Source organism: Dendrobium catenatum, unplaced genomic scaffold (genome assembly GCF_001605985.2).
Source record: "Dendrobium catenatum unplaced genomic scaffold, ASM160598v2 fragScaff_scaffold_414, whole genome shotgun sequence".
Lineage (NCBI taxonomy): Eukaryota > Viridiplantae > Streptophyta > Magnoliopsida > Asparagales > Orchidaceae > Dendrobium > Dendrobium catenatum.
The window spans coordinates 3010436-3037939 of record NW_021318876.1 but is presented as its reverse complement, the minus strand read 5'-3'; the positions used below and the strand labels follow the sequence as shown (position 1 = coordinate 3037939).

General features: G+C 37.3%; 1 protein-coding gene across 3 annotated transcripts in view; it reads left to right on the top strand.

Moving 5' to 3' along the window:
- LOC110105245 (probable inactive DNA (cytosine-5)-methyltransferase DRM3) overlaps positions 1–27504 on the top strand; it is a 49467-nt gene that overhangs the window by 879 nt on the left and 21084 nt on the right. For all 3 annotated transcript variants that reach the window (XM_020834648.2, XM_020834647.2, XM_020834649.2), the window contains 2 exons: positions 19106–19202; positions 19360–19406. In XM_020834648.2, coding sequence (XP_020690307.1) covers positions 19106–19202; positions 19360–19406 — 144 coding nt within the window. The remainder of the gene's footprint in view (positions 1–19105; positions 19203–19359; positions 19407–27504) is intronic.

Genomic DNA, 27504 nt, shown 5'->3' with positions numbered 1-27504 from the left:
GCATTTTGCATCTTGTAGCCTTTTGTTCTTCTAATTACTGCATGAACTTGTAAAATTAGTGAACTTTTTCCATGAAGGACAGAAAACTTCTTAGATTTTTCATTAATTGAAAGTATTGCACAAAACAATTATATATAGGCAAGCATGAGGCCTATTATAGATAAGAGGGCATAAGACCGTTGCAAATTGATTCCACAAAGGGAGCTTGTAAATGTTTAGTTAAAGAAGACCACATGTAATGCTTGAGCTTATGATCTCTATCCTGAGCACTATGGAGCATATAGTTTTAGTTGGTGCTCTTTGGTTGGTAAAATTGAATCTTCATTTTTCTAATTAGATTGAACAATGTGCTGAACAATATAAATGTAAATTTTAAACTTGTAATATCTTTTATTTTGATAATACTAAATTTAAAAGAAAGGAACCTGTGCCGCCTGTGAAAGCTTTACTTAATTGCACCCATTCTTGGTATGTAAACGACTGAGCCTCATGCAAAGGGCAGTTCTCACTTTTTGGAATCCAACCAAATTTGTTCAATTCTTTTAAATGAGTCACACATCTTTATAATTAGGCCATTTCCAAATTATGAAGTTGCCTTTTATGGTATGACCTTGGAATTTGTGATATATGCATTATATCTTCATTTGTGATTATCATGTTATTCATCTCTAATGAACTAAAATTAGTACCACATACAACCCTAAATACGGTGAATGACATAATGATTAGAAAGCCGATCTATAATTGTTATGATAAGCTTAGTGATGATGATGATGGTTTGTCTCTCAAGGACATAATATAGTTATTTCTGAAGACCATACCTAATGGCTGTGTTAGTTCAATTCCATTCGTTTTCAACAATAAGCAGTTGATTCTAATTGGATGACTAGGCCTAAGGCCAATAGTGTCACACCCCGGCAACACGGGATGCGATGAAGGGATATAAAGATCTGTTTTATATTCACAAAGAGAAACATGTATATCCAATATACAACATAATATATACACCAAAGTAACCATAGAAAGTGAAGATTAAATTTTTAATTCATTAATTAAATTCAAATAAACAGTACATCCAAATAATAATACTGATACAAGCAAATTAAATGTAAATAGGATGGATGATAGGAAAGAAACAACACAACCCTCATAATAAAAAGCAAAAGAAATTACTACAAAATATAAAAGATAGAAAATAATCTATTCCTGAAAACTTTGCTCCTGATGCGGCGGTTCGCTAAACACACATGTAGGATCTGGTGTAAAAAGAGACAACGAATGAACTTGATACATCAACTCACTAAGTAACTCCTATCTATCAATGTATAAAGAACAAAGGATTTTTTTTTTGATACATCAACTCACTAAGTAACTCCTATCTATCAATGTATAAAGAACAAAGGATTTTTTGGTTTGGGGGGGGGGGAGGGGGAGTAGCGACCTGTAGTCACTATACCAAAGTAGCAATGTCATATGCCATATTTCCTACAACAGATTCTATTGTACTAATGATAATAATGTATATGACAAACTGCTATCAATGTCAAATCATTTTAATTCTTATAAATACAACCATATTATGTATCATCATACCTCAAAATGATGTATTGTCATTTATTGTTTTCAATTCATGTCCAATTATATTTTCATTCACTTGTTCATTTCTAATTATTTTTGGTTTATTAAATACACATCACTAGGATGGTAAACACCAACCCTAGGAAATCCAGTGATTTCTTATAGAGTCGTCACTTTGGATATTCGTCGTCCATGACTAGCCAATATCCAATAGGGTTATACCTACAGACACATCAGTGCACAAAAGCATATTATTTTCCAAAAAAATTCATAAGCATTTTTCAATAGGTTTTATAGTTTCAACTTGAGAAATGTTATTTCATACTAAGATATGATTTGCCAACATAATCATTTATTGCATTCAATAAGAGCACAGGCGTAGCAACAACAACAACGACGAGCCTCTATCCCTCTATGTGGGGTCGACTGCCTGAATCTTTTTTCTCCATTGTGTCATATTAAGAGTCAAATTCTCATCTAAATCTAATAAAGAAAGGTCATTTTTAATATTTCCTAACCATGTCTTTTTAAGTCTACCTCTACCTTAACACAAATCAAATCTAATACATCTACTTTCCTGATGAGGTCATTAGAAGGCCACCGTTTTATGTGACAAAATCATCTAAGTTGACTCTTTCTATTCTTATCTTCCATTGGAGCTACTCCAACCTTTTCATGTATATGCTCATTTCGTATCCTGTTTCTATGAGTATAGCCACTCATCCACCCGAGCATCCTCATCTCTGCAACAATTAGCTTAATACTATGCTTCTCTTTTAATGGCCAACATTTTGCACCATAAAGCATTGCAGGTCTCACTACCATCTTATAGAATTTTCTTTTAAGTTTGAGAGGGACTTTTCTATCACAAAACAAACCAGAAGCATCCATCCACTTCAACCATCCAATTGAATTCTACTAATAATATCCCCATCTATTTCACCATCACTCTGAATAATAGACCCAATATATCTAAAACATGTACTCTTATTCATGACTTTATATTCCAAAGTCACAATCCCCCCACTAGATATATTATTATTAAAATTATACTCCGTATATTCAGTTTTAGATCTATTCAAATGAAAGCCTTTAGACTCTAAGATTGACCTCCACAACTCAAGTTTACCTTCAACTCCCTCTCTAGTATTATCAACAAGAAGAATATCATAGCAAAAACTACACACCAGGGTACAACATCTTGCAAATGTCTAGTGAAAACATCCATGACCAAAGCAAAAAGATATGGGCTTAAGGCTAGTCCTTGATGTAAACCAACTAAAATAGGAAAATACTTGGTTAAACATAAAATTTGATATATAAGAGTTTATGAAGTAATAAATCAAGAATAATCTATTTATGAATCTTCCTAATTCATTTTGAGCATATGTGTAAAATAAAAGAATCTACAATGACAAGATTGACAATTTAATATCCAAATGTTTAGCATAAGAAACAAGAATAACGCCCCTAATAAAGAAATGCACATTATCCCAAAATAAATAATAATTTGATGTGTTTTGAAAGTAAAAAATAGCAAGTAGAAAGGAAGAAAATTGCAGGAATAAAATATTATGACTAATTTTTGGGTTATCTCTTCAATAATAATGAAAGATACAAGTGATATACTATTCGAGAGGTAGATCAACTCTCCCACTAATCCTAGACGCCGCTAGGAAACTCACAACAAACCCTAGAATAAACTTCGGCAAAATATAACTTCCAAACTCTTAAATAACTCTAACACACAATGCAGACAACAAACATTTCTAATTAGCGTAAACACAACCAGAAAGTTTTTCTAAACAATTAAACCCTTCCTAAAAAGCATAAACAACAACAACAACATCAAGCTTTTATCCCATTACGTGGGGTCGGCTACATGAATCCTTTTTCTCCATTGTGTCCTAAAAAGCATAAACACAATTAGGAAATTTTCCTAAATAATTAAGTCATTTTAAAACAACATAAACACAATTTGGAAACCTTCCTAAACATCTCTTCCTTGATTAGGAACTTTCTTAGATAGCTCCCCCTTGATTAGAAATCTTTCTAAACAATTCTCCTTAGTTAGGAACCTTACCACACAACTCCCCCTTGATTAAGAACCATCCTAAATAGCTCACCCTTGATTAGAAACCTTTAGAGACAGCTCCCCTCTTGATTAGGAACCTTCCTAAATAGCTCTCCCTTACTGTTGTGGGCCCCCTACCATATCAATATTCCCCTCCAAAGATGCACCTTGTCCTCAAGGTGGAAGGATGTGAACTGTCTCCAGATCATCTCATATGGCTCCCATGTGGCTTTGTACTCGGCAAATCCTTCCACTTGATAAGTACCTTTTGAACAATAAACTCAGGATGTTGAGAATGAATTGGTTGCTTGTTGTTGAGGGGAGAAAAATGTATGATGCACTTGTGCATAATAGACTTGGCTGGGACATCATCTCGATGAAAGATGTAAAGGAGCTTTCTAGTATCTCTAGCCTGCAAGTTTCCCCGCCTTTTTTCTCAGCTTCTTCAATCACAACCTCTATTAACTCATTGATTGCAATCCTTTTAAAATCGTCTGGGCCAGAATAGTCCAGACAAAGCAAGTTAGCTGTATAGAAGAACCCGTGATCCTTTCCACATATAGCACTTTTTCAAATCTTACACTAATTTTGGATGATCCATTTTCTTCGAATGTCAAAATTACTTTACTATGAAAGCCATAATGTGGACCTCTCTGAGATGGAAAAGGTAGCCCAGAAGAACGCATCGTACCTACATATTTTACTCTATCACCTTTGAATGTGCAATTCTTTGAAGAAGCTGTTGAGGACTCCTGCTTTAGCAAGGAATGACAATTTAAACTAGATGTTCCCACAATATCAGCTTCAACTCTGGAAGTTGGTCTTCTAATATGAAAAGTGTCAGCTAATGTAGATTTCTGCTTAGTAAATTTGCCTTCTCCTTCCATGCAGGGATATAATCCTATAACTTGTTAGTTCGTACATGCAGAGATACCTGACTGGATGGTGTTGCAGGAGAATATTCAACAACTGTATGGATTTTGGGATACATATATGTCGATGGATTATCAACATATGTATCTTCATCATCTTCCTCCCCTTGCACTACTTCAACAGAAGAAACTGAGATTGCCATGTTTTTGCTGCTCTCTTCCTTCTTTTGTGGCAGAATTGCAATCAAATTGGATAAATAGTTCTTTATTTCAGCTTTGGTTTTGTCAAATATCATTGAACCATTGCCAACAGTTACCACGTCATGGTTTATTTCATCTGAAATTTTGAGTTTTGGAGCAATTTCAATTAGAGAATCTTCTTGTTTGTTAAGTGAGGAAACATAAATCTCAATTCCATATGTTGAAGCAGTACCTTCAAATTGAGCAGGAATATATTTATGGCTTTTACCACCTTGTAGATTGTCCTTTGATGATGTAAATGTGATGCGGACATCCGACGGTGGACGTTAATCAAAGGAAGAGACGAAGATCGATGGCTTAGATCACCTTTTTTTTTCTTAGTTTATTAATTGTATTTTGATTTAATTTTGCATTTCTCATTTTTACCCTTATTTAGAGTCTTGTCTTATGTAAGCCCAAGGGAACAAAATTGTCTTTTAGTTTATTTTAAAACCTATATATAGAAGCTCTTGCTCTTGTATTAGATCAATGATGAATTAATAAAAAAATTGTTTCTACACTTTGTTCTTGAGAACGATGGAAGTTCTTAGGACAGTGAAAGTCCCTATGTGAGGGCAATGAAATACCTACAAGCCGCAGGATGTGTCCGGGCTCATGGTTGAAGTCACTTGATGAAGGGCAACGCAATACCCGTCAGTCTTTGGAAGAGATCGAGACTCGCGGTTTATTTTCTTTCTCTAATCCCTCACCTCATTCTCCTTTAACCGCCGGCTAAATCTTTCCCTAGCCGCCGACTTTCTACCTCCAATCCCCTTGGCTGAAATCCACCATGGCTCTACCCACCCGGTGACCACCTCCTTCCCTGGCCCCACTTCTCTCAAAAAAAAAATCCCTCTTTCCTTATTTAAGTTGTCATTAATTTGGAAAGATTTTAAATTCAAATTAATCTAATTTGAATTTCAAATCCATCCTCATTAATGACCTTATTTTTGGAAACCTCTTTCATTATATTAATTAATCAATTCTGAAATTAATTGATTATTTAATCCTTAGTCCAAATACATTGAACTTAGACACCCCTATTCCCCCCTCCCTCTTTCTCCCTCTACTCAATTAATTTCCTTCCCTTTATTGCTTCCCAATTAACTCCTATCTCTTAATTTTGAATTTTAAATTTTGAAAGGTCTTTAATTTCTTTCCTAATTTAAGATTCTAATTAAAGAATCATTCAATTACCTCATTATTATCTTTCTAATTTAGCCCAATCTTATTCGGAAAGATTTCGTACACCTATTTTAGGAAATTCCCCTCAATTAGTGCAAATCTGAATTAAATGATTGGATTTGAATTTAATTCTCCCTATTCAATGTATGTGGACACATATATTGAATGTGGACAATTCTCCTTCTCCTTCTCTCTTTGGTCGGCCCCCATCACTACCTTATCCAATGAATTAGGAATTTTTTAAAATTCAAATGACCCCCTCCCGTTCTACATCAGTTTGGTATCAGAGCATGGTTACCTGGGGTTCGGACTCGATGGAGTTGAGCTCTTATCCACCCCGAGAGAATAATGCAGACATCCGACGGTGGACGTTAATCAAAGGAAGAGACGAAGATCGATGGCTTAGATCACTCCTTTTTTTTCTTAGTTTATTAATTGTATTTTGATTTAATTTTGCATTTCTCTTTTTTATCCTTATTTAAGAGTCTTGTCTTATGTAAGCCCAAGGGGACAAAGTTGTCTTTTAGTTTCTTTGAAAGCCTATATATAGAGGCTCTTGCTCTTGTATTAGATCAATGATGAATTAATAAAAAAATTGTTTCTACACTTTGTTCTTGAGAGCGATGGAAGTTCTTAGGAGAGTGAAAGTCTCTATTTGAGGGCAATGAAATACCCACCAGCCGCAGGATGTGTCCGGGCTCGTGGTTGAAGTCCTTTGGTGAAGGGCAATGCAATACCTGTCAGTCTTTGGAAAAGTCCTAGACTCGCGGTTTATTTTCTTTCTCTAATCCCTCACCTCCTCCTTTAACCGTCTGCTAAACTTCCCCTAGCCGTTGACTTTCTACCTCCAATCCCCTTGGCTGAAATCCACTATGGCTCTACCCACCCGCCAGTCAACTCCTTCCATGGCCCCACTTCTCTCAAAAAAAAAAGAAAACCCCCTCTTTCCTTATTTAAGTTGTCATTAATTTGGAAAGATTTTAAATTCAAATTAATCTAATTTGAATTTCAAATCCAACCTCATTAATTACCTTATTTTTTGAAAACTCTTTCATTCTATTAATTAATAAATTCTGAAATTAATTGATTAATTAATCCATTGTCCAAATACATTGAACCTAGACACCTCTATTCCCCTCTCTCTCTTTCTCCCTTCATTCAATTAATTTCCTTCCCTTTATTGCTCCCCAATTAACTCCTATCTCTTAATTTTGAATTTTAAATTTTGAAAGGTCTTTAATTCCTTTCCTAATTTAATATTCTAATTAAAGAATCATTCAATTACCTCATTATCATCTTCCTAATTTAGCCTATCTTATTTGGAAAGATTTCGTAATTCAAATTCAAATGAATTTGAATTTTAAAATCTTTCCTGAATATCATACACCTATTTTAGGAAATTCCCCTCAATTAGTACAAATCTGAATTAAATGATTGTATTTGAATTTAATTCCCCCTATTCAATGTATGTGGACACATACATTGAATGTGGACAATTCTCCCACTCCTCTCTCTTTGGTCGGCCCCCATCCCTACCTTATCCAATAAATTATGAATTTTTGAAAATTCAAATGACCCCCTCCCGTTCTACATCAAAATGGCATCTCCATCTGGCTTAGTGCTTGCCACTTCTCTTTAGTAGTCAAACCAAACTGAGAATTTTACTCATTCTCAAAATTTGTAAATCGACATCATTTTTTCCGAGTTCTTTTGCTATTTAACTTCTTGTTTCTTTCAGCACTTCCAATGTTGGCATATGTTCTAAAGGTTTTGAAGTGCCGTTTAGATGAAAATAGATAGAAGCAGATGAAGTACCTTCTCCAAATGCCTGCTTTGAATTTTGTTCAATTGCAACTTTCACTGGTTCCTTAATTGTAGTCTCCATTGCCACTTTGTCAATTCCTAGCAAAACAAAAGCCTGTGACAAACTTTTCTCTTTTACTTCCTCAATTGGACTTTGTGAGGCTGCACCAATCTTTCAGTATATGAACTGCATGGTTTCTGTTTAGGCCTTGGGGGAGGAATTTTTATGTCATGAGGATATTTAGGTGACATACTTCCAGTCCCTGTCTCCAACTGAATTTCATCCTTTGAATCTTCTGGCTTAATCAATTTGATGTCAATTGTCCTTTAAGAACTCTGTATTAGTTGCCTCTTATGTCTTAGCCTCAACATTTCTATATTCAGAAATACCCATACCAATAGAAGCCAAAGGTTCTTCCATTGGTTTTTCTTTCATTCTAAGATGTTGGCTTGGTTTCAGTGTCTTTACCATCTTCATTTTTGGATTTTGAAAACACATGTTATTGGGATGTGAATGTCTCGGTAGAGCCAATTTGCACAATACTTAGGTTTTGATTAATACCATCAGCTTGGCTTTGCAAGGTTATTTCTTTGTCCTCTTCATTCACTTCTTTCTCCTTATCGATCAGTTTATCCTCGGAAGGAGTTTGTGTATCACTTATTAAACTCCCACTCTTCTTCTCCTCAATCATTTTCATATTCAAATTTCTCACTTTAAGATCGTCACCGCCCTGATAGCTTCTTTCTTGATGTAGACAAAGCTAGATATTTTTATATTTTCTTTATGTTTCCTTGCTTGTTGGCTATATGAGTATTTAATCTTTGGGCTATTTTTCCCTTAATGGGCTTGACCCATATCTTCCCATGATGGTTGGTTGCAATATTTGGATTCCCATTTTGCTGGTTGTTAATGTTCTCCATATAGATTTTAGATGGCTGTTGATGTTCTCCATGCAGATTTCGTTTCTCTATGCTGGTTGTTTTTCCCATAGTGTTGTCCCACTTTTTTCCTACTGCTGGCTATTCGATTTTCACCCTACTGTGTTCCTAAACTAAGTGCATTATTAACTCCTCATTAAATAGGCTAACTTGTGAGGCTTCTATTAGCTAGTTGGGGTGACACATTTATGTGGCATTTGAGACCTATTTTTCTATATAGGGCTTTTTGGGCTGCTGAAAAGAGATGGTTTTGTGAAGAATGTTTGGAACAAAAACCTACGGGTTTATATAGCTTGCGAGCTATTGTATTCTACCTCACTATCTCCTAAAAAATACATCTCAAACGTCTACCTACTTCTCTTCACGGTTTTCATTCCACTTGTATCTTTCTTCTCAAACTTTTATAAGTTATAGTGTGCCTTTGTTTTCATAGTATTGTTATCTTGTTTATGTGTTTGTCTACGTTTTAAGGAAGAAAAGTTGTCTTCTAGTTTGAAATCTTTGTGTAGTATTTTTTTATTTGCATCAAATTGGTATCTGAGCCTTAGGTATATATATATATATATATATATATGGACAACCAAAACAATCAACAAGTTGAAGGCAAACATGAAAGTTAGCCAACTATGCCTTGGATTCACGAGGACAAATTTCCAACAACAAAATGGGTTCCACCTAAAGCATGTTATCCTAATCCACTTTAGAACGAGCTTCTCAAAATTTGAAAACAGCTGTATTTATGTGCAAAGAGATGAAAATAAGATGTGTCTACTTCAATCCAAGTTTAAACAAGAAAAAGAGATGAACCGAAGGAAGTGTGACTCTTTAATTCAGGAAACAGAAAAGTCGTAATCGAAACATTTTAGAAGTTATGAGGCAATCTCATTAGGGGATGAAATTTCTCCACCAGGGTAGAATTGATGTAGGCAATGCTAGATATTTTTATATTTTCTTTATGTTTCATTGCTTCCTTGTTGGTTATATGTGCATTTAATCTTTGGGCAGTTTTTCTCTTAATGGGCTTGGCCCATATCTTCCCATGATGGTTGGTTGCAACATTTGGATTCCCATTTTGTTGGTTGTTAATGTTCTCCATGTAAATTTTGGATGGTTGTTTATTGTTCTCCATGCAGATTTCATTTCCCTATGTTGGCTATTTCTTCTATGGTGTTGTCCCCCTTTTTTCCTATTATTGGCTGCTCGATTGTCACCCTACTGTTTTCCTAAACTAAGTGCATTAACTCATTGAATGGGCTAACTTGTGAGGCTTCTTTTGACTACTTGGGGTGGCACATTTATGTGGCATTTGGGACCTATTTTCCCTATATATAGGGTTGTTTTGGTTGTTGAAAGAGATGGTTTTGTAAAAAATGTTTGGAACAAAAAACTGCGGGTTTATATAGCTTGCAAGCTATTGTATTCTACTTCCCTATCTCCTAAAATTCATCTCGGACTTCTACCTACTTTTTTTCACTGTTTTCATTCCACTTGTATCTTTCTTTTCAAACTTTTATAAGTTGTAGTGTGTCTTTATTTTAATAGTATTGTTATCTTATTTATGTTTGTCTATGTTTTAAGGAAGAAAAGTTGTAATCTATTTTTCAATCTGTGTAGTGTTTTTTTGTTTGCACCATTTCTCCTCTAGTACAGTGGTTGTCGTGATCGCTTCATATTTCCCCCATGTATTGAGGGTGGGAATCCCACCTTTCTTCCACCCTCCTTGCATGATATGATCCCCAAGGCTCATCTCGACCCCCTCCATCTTCGGTTGCCCACTTCCCTTGCTCGAATGCCTCTCATAGTGGTCAGCCACCCCACCACCTCCTCCACAAAATTCCCTCCCTGTTGTTCCCCTATCTAGAAACCCTGATCCGTCCCTTATCGGAGCCCTAGGAGGTGGCTTTTGATGTTTGAAACTCCCTTTGTTGAACTCCTCCCGCCCGATCTCCTTTCCCTTATATTCGGCCAAGGGAATCCCAATAAAATCTTGGTTAGGGTTAGCAATCGGAATTGCCGGTGGAGTTTTGGATTGCATCTCCATGAGGTTCATCATCATCTCCTACAACCCTCTAAATCAGCTCTTTATTTGATTCTCCATGGCTAAAAATCTTCCTTTGATGATTGAGAACTTCTTCTTTATCCGGGATTTGATTTGCCTCACTTTGCCTTCTAACACATCCACCTTTTTTACCATCTTTCCGAAACCTCGTTCCGATACAAATTTGATGCGTTTTGAAAGAAAAAACAAGTAGATAGGAAGAAAATTGCAGGAATCAAATATTCGGATTGATTTTTGGAGTATCTTTTCAATAACAATTAAAGATACAAATGATCTACTATTTAAGAGGTAGATCAGGTCTCTCACTAACTCTAGACAATGCTAGGAAACTCCCAACAAATCCTAGAATAAACTTCAACATAACATTAGTTCCAAACCCTAGATCAAACTCTCCCTTAAATATAACACATAATACACACAATAAAAACATTCATAATTAGCATAAACACAATTATAAATCTTTCTTAAACAATTAAACCATTTCTAAATAACATAAACATAATTAGGAAACTTTTCTAAACAATTAAACCCTTCTTAAACAACATAGACACAATTAGAAAACCTTCCTAAATAGCTCTCCCTTGATTAGGAACCTTCATAGACAACTCCCCATTGATTAGGAATCTTCCTAAATAATGCTCCTTTAATAAGGAACCTTCTTAAATAGCTTCCCCTTGATTAGGAACTTTTCTAAATAATTTTTCTTTAATTAGAAACTTTCCTAAATAACTCTCCCTTGATTAGGAATATTCCTAAATAGCTCACCCTTGATTAGGAACCTTTCTAAATAACTCCCTCTTGATTAGGAACCTTTCTAGATAGCTCCCCCTTTCTATTTGTGGGCCCTCGACGTATCATAATTACGTACCTTTAGGCGAACGACATGAAACTTTAAGCCTTCAAGATAATCAATTGACAACGCTATAAGGACAACTACTCGAAGGTCCTATAACAAGAATCATGTTGAAATACTTCAATGCTTGAAACACAGAGTTTACAAAACCTGAGCTTAATAAATTCAAAAATCAAACATAAATAAGGCTTCCTCCCAAAGCAAGCTAAACTAATAAAAAAATGATAAAACTAAAATGAAAATCTTACCAATCAAAACTAGTTAAATGATGAAAGTGAAAACATGATTATGTAATTTGATAAACATGAAGAAGAAAATAAAAGAGAGTGGTGAGAGAAGAGAAGATGACTATTGAAGGAGAAAAACAAAATTTGAAGAAGATGCTTACTGATTTTGCCAAATAATCAAATGGCGCATGCAAGGGAGAAGAGAGAGAGAGGTTTGGTGGCTTCAGAGAGGCAAGGGAAAGAGAATAAGCAATTCCAACCCTTCTTAAATCGAGAAGAGAAGACGGGAGAATGGGAAAATCAATGCGAGACAGGCAAATCTCCTGATTTTCGCAATTGGAGGGAGAGGCACACGAGATTTAGCTTGATCAGTTCGTTTGCGTGTGAAAAGCATGTCTTGTTTGGCTCGTGCGTAATTGGGAGCAGGGGTGGCTTGATTGCGTGTGAAGAGAGCATGCGGCCTTCGCATGCTGAAGAACCCGAATCGGCTAGGTCCAGTTCTCGGTCCGGTTATAACAAATTGTGCCATGTTATGTGATAATTTTGGTGATTTTATCCACATCAATGACATATGAGTTGCTTTGAATATTATATTTATGGAGGAATTGTTCATTAAGGAGAAAAAAAGATTTGTTAGATCCCAACAAACTTTAAAACATAACATAAAAGTTGTATTACATAACGATACACATTGATTGAGTGATTTCAAATAATTAAACATACTCAAATACTATTGCATATGCATGACATTAAAGCAAGAGGAAATTCAAAATTATTGCGTGTATTTCATTGAGGAGAATAAACCCTTATTTATATTATAGGATGTTATGCTATACAAGACAATCCTTTCTTATGAAACTAACTATATTGTAATCTCTTAGAAATGTTGATTAAGATAGAATATACAAAAATTTGGAAAGAAATTACAGTTGATTAATTAGAAATTTTACGAGACTATGAAAGAGAGGAACTACATCTTGCAAAATCCATGTATGACTTGATAGCCCATAACATCTTGGAATAAATTATTGGATAAAGTACAATTGGCCTAGATGACACTTTTGAATTGTAGAGTAGATTTCGAACTGCAGAGTAGATCTCCATGCTTAACTTAGAGATGATATTCCATAATGTGGAACTTAGAAGTCCTTTGGTGAGGATGTGAGCTATTTGCCTGTGCAATTGGACATAATGTGATGCATATTAATCTACTTTGTTTTTATTTGATAAAATCTCAATTAGTTTAGGTATGTTTTCTTTGATCATGTTGAATTGGGTCATTAAATTATTGTTTGCAATTTAGTTGATGGAAAAAGATGTGCTCACTTAATGATTTCTATGGAGGTGCTAGGAAGAAGTGACCATGCAACAACCATTGAGTTATCAACAAAGCAGGTGGTTGTTCTTTGGTCACTCATGCAGTGGCAAATTAAGAAAAAGAGAGCGAAAGGTGTTGTTTTTGTTATGTTGGCAACTATAAAGATTCCAAGGAGTGGCTATATGTAAGCTATTGGGAGATTAGTAGATATTATCAGGTCATGCTCTGTGGGAATTATTAGTGGGGTGTCTATATGTGGGCTTTTTGGTATAAAATTTAGTGTCAAAAGTTGTTGATATTTTGTTAAAGGAAGTCGAATGTTGTCCTTTCATGTTAGTTTGTTGGTTTCTTATCAAACATCACTTCTCAGGCACAAAACTTTTGAAGTTCTCATATGCTAGCAGCCAGGAGTCCTTTGTTGGTGCTTTGATAGTCCTTGGGGATTTCCATTCTGGCGAACTGGTGGTCACTTGGCATTATTTATAAAAAGACCGAGTGGTGGGCTCGAAAACATGCCACTACTTTTGCAATTTGTACATGAGGTTGATATATTAAACCAATTTGAATGGTGCTTGACGTGCCTTTAAAAGGGTGCTAAATCGGTGCCCTTTAGTGGCAATGTGATGCAGGACTTAAATGCCAAAGCGATGTTAGAAAATAATCTTGCACAATTTAATTTAGAGAGCTTTATTACTAAATTACTTATAGTGATTAAATGATGAAATAAAACAAGAAAGAGATGAGACTAGCTTAGGCCAAGTCACACGACTAAAGATTAGGATCACAAAATAATCAACAATTCAAAACATAACATATATGAAAGATTTCCAACAAGAAATACCTGCACTAACAATGAGATTATTCGCTACAAAGAGTCCACTCACTTTCTAAATTACTAGGCTTAACAGAGAGGCTTAACACGATCTTAGTGAATCAATTAAAACCACAAGTGGGGGTAAGAGTTAGATAGGAAAAGATTAGGGGAAAGATTCACCTTGCTTAGGATTTGGAGACAATCTACCATTGGACGGAGGAAAGTTGCTCGCCAATAGCTTCAGCAAGTGTGAAGACGATCCTCTCCACGTAATCCTCGGTTTGGTTAACCTTGAGGTTGAGGTCGAAGAAAGGGGAGTTGAGAATGTCTATGTCACGACCCGGCCCGGTTAGCTCGCAAGGGCGAGGCGGGAACAGAGGTCGGACAGGATGAAGATAAACTTTCAAATCATAACATTAAATCATTTAACATAAACCAAACATCTTCAACTATATAATGAAAGAGCCACTAAAGTAAATCCAAATAAGTTTTCATTTCTCATTCATCTCAAAAGAATCATATACATAAAGAGTTTTTTTTCATAAGAGAGGATCCAAAATAAATCTAACTCTCACAAAAATCTACAAACAACCATCTAACAACAAAAATAACAAAACTCAAAAGAACCTGCCGCCCGTTGTCTCCCTACGACGGTAAGTGCGCGGTGGTCGGTCTGTCATCTATCCTTTCCTAGATCCTCCTGAAAAGTGTTCCCACAACGAGGGTGAGTCATAAACTCAATAGGTTTGAAGGGGAATTCAAATAAACTTAGAATCAAAGAAGAAAAACTATATCATGCTTGGATATTTTAACAAAAGAAACATCAACTTAAAGAAACTTTTGCTTAGAGGAAGTGCATACCTTTACCTCAACTTTCAAGTGCTTTTTTCTTCATAACATTTTCATTTTTCCTTTAACATTTTGCCTCATATGATAGTCTCAAATATATAACATGAATATGAAATGTTCTTAATAGTTTAACATGTAAATATAACACCCGTCTCGGGAGTACCACTTGTACTGATCAGGTATATAAAATTTGGCCATTTCCTTTACCATTGGTTCATAGGAACCATCATTTACCATGGCTCATAAGAGCCTCCTTTACCAAGTGATACTCCCGCGTCAACATGCACATACACTTATTACATATATAACCATAAGAGATGCTTTATGTAAATTATTCATAAACTAAACAAGTGTTTGTTTCCTTAGGGATATGCATGCTTGATATGCTCAAGTGTGCCTTTGCATGTAAAGAGGAGAGACATGTATAGTAAGAGTAGAGAAATGAGCATGGGATCCATTCATGAATTATACATTTGCATAAAAAGAACCTTTGCATTTGCCTCAAGTGTCCATGAACTTTCGAGGGAACAAGAGCCATATGAGTTTCATAATAAGCATAAAAGAATTTATCATTTCTATGCAATTGCAATAAAAGAAGAATTAACTAAATTTACAAGAACTTCCATTCCACCTACCTCAATCCGTGCACCTCTTTCTTTGTCCGATCAAACTCTTTCCCTCCACACGATTTATATCTAAAAGAGACATACAACGAAAAGCATAAGTGACTAATCCTTATATAATATCCTAAACCCTAATTCTAAAGTAATAAAAGGGTTTTTCTAATGTCTTGTTTATGTTCCAATTCAAGCCCTTCACACTAAATCATGATATCTCTCAAACACAATCTCTCTCAATTATGGTTTAGTCCAATTCCTTAGGTTTTAAGCATGCAACACCTTTCCCTACCCTCAAAACATAATTAAAATAAAAACAATTTTCGAAATTTATGAAATAAAAAAATTAGAAAATATAGTTTTTCAAGCAAAACCCATGTATTTGCCTCTAAAATCCTCCCAACAACCAATGAAAACCATAGAGATCAAAAATTCCTTAATTAGGGAAAACCCTAAATTCCTAAACTCAAAAATTTCGTCATACATTCAATATTTTTCCATTAGAAGCTTTCTTAGGTTAATAGAAATCTCATTTGTGAAGATATTTCAAAAAAAAAAAATTTTGAGCAAAACCCTAATTTCCTAAATTTCATATTTTTCAAGAAAACACTACCCATTAGGGTTTAAAAACTTCCCCTAACCATTCCCTAAACTTTTCTCAAAGGAACCTTAAAGAAAACTCAAGTTTTCCTAAAACCCTAATTTCATTCTTTTAGAGAAAACTCATGAAAAAGGAAGGGAAACACTTGCACAACACATACCTTAGTCTTCCCTTGAATTTCCCTACGAGATCCTCCACAAACGGCCGCCGGAAAACACCTCTAAGCCTTGCCGGAATCGCCTCTTACCCGCGCCCCGTTCTCCCTTTCGCGTTCGGTTCGACCGATTCGCGTGAAATGCTGAGGGAGGGGGTTCGGGTATAGTAGATAAGGGAGAAAAGGGGATATGCCAAAAGACTCATATGCCCTTACTTAAATAGATTTGGCTTAAGAAACACTTAGGGGTAGAATTAGCATTTAGAAACTTCCAAATTTTATAATTCTCAAAATACTCATAATCCGATATGGGTTCTATACATCAGAACGTTCAGAATTTTGCGCTCTAATTTATAAAATTATTCTCGTCGAAATCCGACAACTTCAAAATTTTTACTTAAAACTCATCGCGGCGCTTTGAAAAGCGTGCGAGGTCTTTAAACGACATTTTGCAGGTTTTACAGTCTACGTGGCCTTGGTCGTCGTAAACGAATCCGTGGTTAAGTTCCGGATCCGCCATGCATGTGGGAACAAAAGTTTTTGGTGTGATGGAACTTTCGGGCTGCAAACGATGATCTCCCAACCGGCTGGACAGCAAGGAAACATGCAGAATTTTTCTGGGAAGCCATCAAACGACGTCCAGAAAATCTGGACAACAAATTGGAAACCAAGAATTGGGGTTTAGGAGTTGTATTGGGCGAGAGGAAGGGATGGAGAAAGTAGGAGGGGTCGGCGATTAATGGGGAAAAGGGAAAGGAACTTTCCAAAAATCTGAAAATAATTTCAGATTTTTGGTTTGGAGGGATTTGGGTTTGTAATTTGAATTTCAAACAATAGGAAAGGAAGGAAGTTACTCCTTAATGAGAGAATAGATTGAGGTATTTAGAAGGAAGGGAGTTAATGTGGGGAGAGGGAGATATAGGGAGAGGGGGCCAGCGACTTGGTAAGTATGGTATGGTTTAGGGAAGAGGAATTAAGGCTTGCTTTAATTTGAGTCTTAATTTAGGAAGAGTTAATTTAAATCAAATCCAATTAGAAATTTAATTGGATCTAATTTTAAGTAACTTTCCTAAAATAGGAATTCTTATTTAGGAAATACATTCAAATTCAAATTTGTTTGAATTTTGAATTCAAATTTGTCACCAAATTAAGAAGGTTAAAATAGGAAGGGCTTTAAATGCTAGAAGAAATTTGTGGAGCCAATGGAAGATGGAGGTGGCCGGCATCTAGGTGGGGAATAGGGTTAGGGTTGGGCTTGATGTTGTTGGGGGGTTTAGGTTGGTTTAGCCGTGGGTTGAGGGAAGGGGTTCTAGGTGACCGACGACTAGGAGGAGGTGTGTCGTTGGCCGGTGGTTAGGAAGGGCTTTGGGGGGGGGGTCAAGGTGAAAAGCCTGATGTCTTCATCACAAGGCTAGGTATGGAGAAAACAAGAAGAAAGTAACTAAGAGTCCGAACGCTTCCTGCGACTGGTGGGTGATCCGATTCCCTCGCCTAGGGATTTCTCTCCGAAGCTCTCACAAAACTCATGGATGCAGAAATTTTCATAATAATAATTAATTCATTAACCCTTGAAAAAGTTGGGGAAGGCTTTAAATATCCTAAACAATAAATAAAATACAAAAGACTCAATTGCCCCTAGGGCATACATATGACTAGGCCCACTAGTAACAATACACAAGGGCATAAACATAAAAGTACAATAAACTCATGAAACATAATAAAATAATAAATCTAATACAATGATAATCAAAAGTAGATCGGTGTGATCATGGCCGTAGATCGTCGGTCCCACCTCTAGTTAACTCTCCAAGGCCTGATGTCTTCATCACAATGCTAGGTATGGAGAAAACAAGAAGAAAGTAACTAAGAGTCCGAACGCTTCCTGCGACTGGTGGGTGATCCGATTCCCTCGCCTAGGGATTTCTCTCCGAAGCTCTCACAAAACTCATGGATGCAGAAATTTTCATAATAATAATTAATTCATTAACCCTTGAAAAAGTTGGGGAAGGCTTTATATACCCTAAACAATAAACAAAATACAAAAGACTCAATTGCCCCTAGGGCATACATATGACTAGGCCCACTAGTAACAATAAACAAGGGCATAAACAGAAAAGTACAATAAACTCATTAAACATAATAAAATAATAAATCTAATACAATGATAATCAAAAGTAGATCGGTGTGATCGTGGCCGTAGATCGTCGGTCCCACCTCTAGTTAACTCTCCAAGGCTTGATGTCTTCATCACAATGCTAGGTATGTTTAGGAATCTTTTTGCAGTAAATTATTGGTTTTTTTGGTCCTTCTCTGGCTTTCTTATTTTCCATGCACTATGGACGTGCAACCCTCCAGGAGTTAATAATACCATGAAAGCTTTTCGGATGAGTATCACTCAACATCATGTTTTGGAATTATACCTGTGAGCATTTTCTTCGTAGCAATCTACATTGTAATCCATCTAAAGAGCAATCAAAGTTTGTAATTCTATTGCATTATCATTTGGTGATTACTATTTATTTATTGTAATATTATTCAGATTGTCAGAACTCAGGTTTGAGGGCCTAGCCGTAACAAAATCAGTGGCCAATTGCAGTCAAGTAATCAAGTTTCTGCTAGAGTAAAGCTATACATTGTCATATCATCATTTTGTAATGCCGTAGTTTCAGTATCTTTGGTTACATGTCTGATGCCGTCCTAACCTTTATGTTTTATACGCCCATATTCTTACCCGCCTGCTTCCCTAGTTCAACTAACAGTTTTTGTTTAACATGTTTCTTAGTTTCGAATCTTGTATGACTTGGTTTATACATTCATTTGCAAAACTTTTAGTAATATGAAAAAGTTATTTATTGATTTGTCTAGATTCTTGAAATGACCTTAGGCTTCTAATTCATAGCGTCTCCCCTGATAACAATGCAGGAAAGTCTTCCAAGCTCTTCTACCTGTCATTTCAAATCATATCTTGTTGGAATGGGGTTTTCATCGATTCTTGTTGACAAAGTGATTGAAGAAAATGGTAGGTTTATAAATTTATTACATGTTCACCTCTTTGTGTGAAGCACTGAGTTCTTTTTGTTTTTTAAAATCAAACTTTCCATTGTAGCATATTTTACTGCTAATTTTCTTGATTTTTGTAATTGTATAATAAATTATACTTCTTTTATTATATCTAGGGGAGGATGATGTAAATATTCTATTGGAAGCCCTTCTTGCTCAGTCCGTAAGTGATAGTAAATCATTTAGAATCTTGAATTTGTGTAAGTTAAAGTTTAGTCCAATGCAAACCTTAACACCTGTTTATACATCATTTGGCCATTCTTAGGTTCTTTTAGTAATCATGCATCGTGTTTACTCTGTTGCATTATATCTCTATTTGAATAATACTCTGTCATTCTACAATGTAAAAAAAAGCAAATGGGCATTAGAAAGGATATTTCTCAAGAAAGCTGTACAAAATAAAATATAATTTCCCAGAAAGAACAACTGATTTGATTCATTTAGATGGGATGAAGGCCGTTGTTAGGGATGATATTTGCTTGTTAGATGTTGAATAACGAAGTGGTTATGAACTATTGGTAACTATGGAAAAGTAGATTACCAATGGTAGCCAAGAGGTACTCATTGGGATGAATTTATTTATCGAGTGGACAGAGTGGAGATGGCTCAGCCAAGTGGAGTGTGTGATGAATTTGTCGCTTAGGGGAAGACTTAATAATTTTAGGGTTTGTAGGAAATGGGAGAAGAGATTCATGACCTATGGAATGTTGTAGAAGTGAATTAGGGTTTTGATGCAAGTGGAAACCGAGTGATAGTTGAACTAGGAATTGACAGGGTGGATGAAGATGATTGATGGAGAACAATCAAAAGTTGACAATGACCATATAATTTCTCATCAAGGTGGTTTGACCATGTATTTTCTTATTTCAGTTGGATTACATCATGTATTTACTTTAAACTCATATCTTTTTGCTTTAGTCATGGATGTTCTTACTAGACATTTGCAAGAGGATGTATCCTTGTGTATGCTTTTTTGCTGTTGATATTTTTTTTGCTAATAAGTCTAGTGAGGGATTTGAGGGGAAACTTAAATAATGGAGGTCAACCTTAGAGTCTGAAGATTTTAGTTTGAGTAGATCTATAACCAAATGAGTCTCAGCACGCTGCCGGCCAGGGCGACAACGAGGGCCTGGGCACGCTCTCAGTCAGGGCCAGGGCCCGCTGGTAGCCAGGGCCTTAGTACGTTAGCAGCCATGGACTTCGCAAGGGGCCATCCAGGGCCTTTGCATGCTGCCAGCCAGAGCTGGCAGCCAAGGCTTGGGCACGCTGGCAGCCATGCCCTAGGCACGCTTGCTGCCAGCAAGTCAAGCACTGGGCACGCTGGCTGCACGAACTGCCGCACGTCTGATTATTCTTTCGCAACCAACAATCGTAGGCACAAGCGACATGTCGCTTCATTTATTAGCGGATACATTTTATCCTGTATGCATCAAGATACATAAGCCATGGGCACGTTGGCAAGTAGGGTCTCGAAATGTTGGCAAGCAGGGCTGAGGCACACTTACAACTTCCACGTAAGGGCCAATAGCACGGTGGCTTTGAGGGACAATTATGATGTGTAACTTGGCACATCTGATTATTTTTTCGCAACCAACAATCGAAGGCACAGGCAGCATGTCATTTCATTTTTTCACAACCAACAATCGAAGGCACATGCAACAAATGAAAGGGCTGCTATATTTATGGTTGGCCATGCAAAGTACCCACCAATCAATTGAAGCAGAGTATACGACAACTCATGTGCCAATACGGTTTCAAGCACTTAGAGTGTAATTTAAGTAGTAATATATCTAGTGGGGGATTGTGACTTTGGGCAATCAAGTCATTAAAAAGAGTATACGTTTTAGAAACTTCAAGTCTATTGTTCAAAGTGATGGTGAAATATATGGGGATATTATTAGTAGAATTAATGTTGGATGGTTGAAATAGAGGAATGCATCGTGCTTGTTGTGTGATAGAAAAGTACCCCTCAAACTTAAGGGAAAATCCTATAAGATGGTGATGAGACCTGCAATGCTTTATGGCGTAGAATATTGACCATTAAAAGATAAGCATAAACAGAGAAGTTTTTCTTAGAAGTTGATATTCAACAAAGGTGGATGAGATATTTTGCTAAACTTTTTAATGAAGAATGTGATAATACGGTTGACTTTAGTGACCTTAGGACCCTAAATTAAAATAAAGATTTCTGTTTTTATCGGCGTATTAATAAAACTAAAGTTAGAGAAGCTTTGAAGAAAATGAAGTGGAAAAACTGTTGGACCTGATGATATTCCAATAGAGGTGTGGAAATGCTTAGGAGATGAAGGAATTTCTGGGCTTACTAAACTTTTTAATAATGTTTTGAAGACTAAAAAGATGACGGATGAGTGAAGAATGAGTGTGTTAATTCATATTTTTAAGAATAAAGGTGATGCACAAGATTGTGCGAATTATAGAGGAATTAAGTTAACGTGTCATACTTTAAAACTATGGGAGCGAGTTATGGAGAATGGGTTGCGGCGTGATACTAATGTTTCTCAAAATCAAATTGGATTCATGCCGAGTAGGTGTACTATGGAATCCATACATTTATTGAGAGGTTTGATGGAGAAATATAGAGAGAATAAGGAGGATCTACATATGATATTTATTGATTTAGAGAAAGTGTATGATAAAGTTCCAAGAGAAGTGCTATGGAGAGTTCTTGAAAAGAAAGGAGTTAATAATACTTATATTCAAATCATTAAAGATATGTATGCAGGAGCTATTACTTGTGTTCAAACACAAGGTGGTTTGACCAAGTATTTTCCTATTTCGGTTAGAGTACATCAAGGATCAGCCTTAAGCCCATATCTTTTTGCTTTAGTCATGGATGTTCTCACTAAACATTTGCAAGAGGATGTGACTTGGTTTATGCTTTTTGCTGATGATATTCTTCTTGTTGATAAGACTAGAGAGGGAGTTGAAGATAAACATGAGTTATGGAGGTCAATCTTAGAGTCTAAAGGCTTGTTGTTGTTGTTGTTATTCAATTTGTCCATGGTTAGCTACCAAATAACTTCATATGTAAACCATTGAAAATGGTAGAGACTTGACGTCCACGCCCAAGCAGATGAGGGGCTGAGCATTGGGACTTAGAAAGGAACCATCCAAACTATGATGGGGAAAAATGAGTATAACAATGGGTTAATGAAGGTGGTTGGAGAGGTGTTGGAAAGAAGCAAAATAGGCAAAAGGAGAGGGACATAAAGGAGGTTGTTGTCATCTATGACCCTGATGAAATGATGTCGTTTATTTTTGTTATCTCTAGCATGTAATTATATGATTCTCTTCTATAGTTCTGTTGAAATGAAGATGTGTAATACATAGTTATGTTTGGATCCAAAACTTTTAGATTCTACTACTTACATTCAGGTAGCTTATGCTAATGAAACAAGGGAGTTATATTTATCAATTTTATGAGGTTCTCCACCATGGAAAGAAATTAGACTTCTAAGGCAGGGCCTTAGCTCAACTCTTTTGAGAAAATATTTATTAACAGAGGATAGTGATAGGAAATACTTGAGTTCGCAAGAATCCCCAAGGGAAATACTTGAGTTCGCAAGCAAATCTATCACTAAGTGGAGAAAACAGCGAGAATGATGCAAAATCTGGGTGGAAAAACAGCCCCAAACGATGGATTGCAATGAGAAAATCAAGCCAAACAAAGACAGGGCAAGATACAAGAGATACTCAATTCGAGAGGAGGATCGTTCTCTCCCAAATCTCTAGAAAAGCAATCTGAGCCCAAACACCCAAGAACTCAAGAGAACACAAACATTCAACATGAGAAAACTCCCTCCAACCAGCCCCCTTACTAATACAAATCATTTCCTAGTTTCAAGTATCTCACATTCAAATTTTCCCTCTCAAACTAGCCTCCCAAAACCCCTTCTCCCCGTTGCTTCAAATGGGCGGTAACATTAAAGGGGGCCGACCCCACCAGTCCGCCTTTTGTAAATCTGAACATGCCTAACAATGCTGCCCTCCCAAAGAATCACATTGTCCTCAAGGTGAAAACTAGGAAACTAGCGCTTCACCCTTTCATATGATTCCCACGTGGTTTCATAATCAGGCAGATTCTTCCACTTGATTAACACTTGGCTCCATCTTCTTTCTGCCCCCCCCATTAATTCTAAGGGTTCCATAATCACCTCCAAGTCCTCAGTAAGTGTTGCTGGTAACTTCGAGCTGGCTGTGTAATCTCCAATGGCTCTTCTCAGCTGCGACACATAGAAAACCAGATGAATAGTCGCTGTGGGTGGTAGTTGCAATTGATATGCTACCACTCCAATTTTGTCAATTATTACATAGGGTCCAAAGTATCTTGGAGCGAGCTTTTCATTTATCCTGTTGGCAACTATTTTTTGTCGATATGGTCGGAGCTTTAAGAACACCCTCTCTCCTACTTCGAACTAGATGTCCTTCCTATACCCATAAGCTTGTTTCTTCATATTTTGTTAAGCTCTCAGTAGATGCTTCTTCAATTCCTCTAACACTCGATCTCTCTTCTCCAAGTACTCCTCCACTGAAGAAACTGGAGTACTGCTACTTCCAAAGTGCACCAAGTGAGGAGGGTCCCTTCCGTACAACACCTTGAATGGAGTCATCTGTGAATCCGAGTGAAACGAGGTATTGTACCAGTACTCCGCCCATGATAGCCACTTGACCCACAACTTGGGTGTCTCTGACACAAAGCATCTCAAGTAGGTCTCCAAGCTTCTATTAACCACTTCTGTTTGGCCATATGTCTGTGGATGGTAAGCGGTGCTCCTCTTCAGGACTGTCCCCTGCAACCTGAATAATTCCCTCCAAACATGACTAAGGAACACCTTATCTCTATGTGACACGATTGCCTCTGGTACCCCATGCAATCTGACCACCTCTCTGATGAAAGTTAAAGCCACTGTCACCACAGTGTAAGGATGTCGGAGGGGAATAAAATGAGCGTACTTGCTCAATCTATTCACCACCATCAGAATCACCGTGAAGCCTTCTGAACGAGGCAACCCATCTATGAAGTCCATAGATATTTCCTCCCATACTCATCCTGGTAATGCCAATGGATGTAGTAGTCCCCCTGGTGACATAGCCAGGTATTTGTTCCTCTAACAGATCTCACACCTTGCCACCATCTCTTCCACATCTCTATGCATTCCCTTCCAGTGAAGCTCGGCTGCTAATCTACTTTAGGTCTTCTGCACCCCTGAATGGCCCCCAACCGCACTTCCATGAAATTCCTGGAGTAAGTTTGGGATGTGGATGGAGGTCCTGGGCATCACGAACCTTCCTCGATACAGCAGTCTGTCCCCCTCTACTGAGTACCCTAGGTGGCTACCACCTTCCCTCAATAATGCCATCTTGATGTTCCCCAACTCCTCATCCCTAGAGCTCTTCTCCTTAATGGCCTCCCAATCCAGCAACAAAGGAACAGACACTGCCACTATCTGTAGCTCTCCCATACATCTGGACAACGCCTCTTCCACCTTGTTCTCCCCTCCTGGTCTGTACTGGATTTCAAAATCATACCTCAACAAGTTTGATAGCCATCTCTGATGCTCTTTAGTCACCATTCGTTGTTCCAACAAGTATTTCAAGCTCCTCTGATATGTTCTGAAAATGAAATGCCTACTTAACAGGCAGGGTCGTCACTTCTGGATGGCTAAGATGATAGCCATCAACTCATTCTTATAGACTAATTTCAGCCTGGCTCTGGCTTCGAACACTTGGCTGAAGTAGGCAATGGGTCGCCTATCCTGCATGAGTACTGCCCCCAATTCGTATTCTGAAGCGTCTGTCTCCACTATGAAGGCCTGAGTGAAGTTTGGTAGAGCTAAGACAGAGGTGTTGTGGTTATAGCCTTCTTTAGTTTCTCAAATGCTGCTGTGGCTGCCTCTCCCCATAGGAATCCATCTTTCTTCAATTGCTCTGTCAGTGGCCATGCTATAGTATTTTACCCCTTAACGAATCTCTTATAGTATCCTGTTAGCCCTAAGAATCCTCTAACTCCTTCAGATTTTTAGGTAAAGGCCATCTCAACATAGCCTCCACCTTTGATTGATCAACCGCCACCCCTTCCTTGGACACGATATGACCCAAGTACTCCACACTAATTTGGGCAAAACAACACTTCTTCAGGTTGGCCCTCAGCTGATGCTCCGGTAGAACTCCTAATACCAACTTTAAATGCTTCAGATGCTCCTCAGTTCTGTTGTAAACCAAGATGTCATCAAAGAACACCATCACAAACTTTCAGAGATATTGTCTGAACACCCTATTCATCAATGATTGGAAAGTAGCAGAGGCGTTGGTCAGCCCAAATGGCATAACCAGAAACTCATAATGCCCCTCGTGTGTCCGAAAAGCTGTCTTTGATATGTCTTCCTCCCTCATCCAGATTTGATGTTATCTCGACTTCAAATCCAGTTTGGAGAACATCACTGCTCCATACAGTTCATCCAAAAGCTCGTCAATCACCGGAATGGGAAATTTATCCTGTACAGTCTCCTTATTTAATGCCCTGTAATCCACACAAAACCTCTAGCTCCCATCCTTCTTTTTGACTAGTAACATTGGGCTAGAGAAAAGACTTACACTTGGTTTGATGATCCTAACCTCCAACATCTCCCTAATCAGCTTATCAATTTCATCCTTCTGAATCTGGGAGTAGCGGTAGGGTCGTACACTAATCGATGACACTCCCTCATTTAGAAGAATTACATGCTCTTGTTCTCTGAGTGGTGGTAACCCTTTAGGTGGCTGGAACACCTGACTGAACTACAGTATGATCGGTTGCACTACAAGAGGAATGCTCCCCTCTTCCCTCACACTAACCCTCTTCAATCGTTGCAGTTCTACCAAATATCCACCTCCAACCTCCTATATGGTTATGATCATGGACTTGAGAGACACTCCCGTTCTAGACAGCCGGGCATCTCCCTGTATGACCATTCTCCTTCCCCCCACCACCAATTCCATTCTCAGTGCTCCCCAATTCACCTTGGTCTCCTCCAAGGTTTGTAGTCATTTCATCCCTAAGATGACATATGTACTTCCCAATTCCAAGGGAAGAAAATCCTCCCTCACCTGTATCCCCTGAATGATCAACACCACTCCCCTACAAACTCCTCTGCACTTTTTTACCTTTCCGGTGCCCATCATCACCTCGTACCCTCCTGTGTGCACTAGTTTCACCCCCAATTGATCAACAATTTGGGTGGAGATGAAATTGTGGGTTGCCCCACTATCTATCAACACTACTACATCCCTATCAGCTATCTCTCCCTTCACCTTTATAGTGTGATTTGGAGTGAACCCCACTACTGAGTTTCGGGAGACTTATATCACATCCAAATGCAACTTCTCCTCCTCTTTCGTCTCTAACCTGCTTCCACCTCCCTCTTCAGCTTCCTCGTCATCACAGACGGTGAGAACCTGAAGAGTTTGGTCCTTACACCTATGCCCTGGCATGTACTTCTCATCGCACCTGAAACACAACCCCTTAGCTCACTTCTCATGGATCTCCTTCTATGTCAGCTTCTTAAAATGTCCTCCAGGCCCTCCTCCTCCAAACTTCTCCCTCGGTACCAAGGTTTAAAATTGAGTATTCGGGTATTGAGGCGTTTTTCGTTCGTGAGGCGAGGCGTAAGCCTCAAGGCGATTTGAGGCGTAAGCCTCAAAATCAAAAAATTGCGTAAACATAAAATAATAAATTTTGTATATACTAATGAGTAAATAATATATAAAACATAAAAATGCACAAGATAAATAGCAATGACATTAACATATCACATAAGAAGTTAGGAACTCACTAGTCATTAGCATTATCATCACTCATCAGTCATCACTAAGGGGGTCTTCATTTGAATCATCATTATGATGAGCTGCTCTCTCATCTTCCCCCTCTCCTATAGAGTCCAATATCTCCCAATCAGCTTCTTCTTCCTCATTATTAGTTATCTTCCTCTTCCCTAAATAGTAGAAATTTTTGAACAATATCATAATGAATAATAGTGTAATACATTAATAAAATTTTTGAACAATGCCAGGATATTTCTTCTCCTTTATTTGGCAGACCAGTGAGAAGGGCCACTTCATCAGCAGTGAAAGGAATGGGTTGACCTTTTATAACAAAGCATTGTTTTGAAATGTCCCACCTTGAGATCAGCTCATAAATAAGAGGGACATTTTGCTCAAACCCAGGAAATTCCAAAAACTGTATCATCTTTAAATGTTTCAAT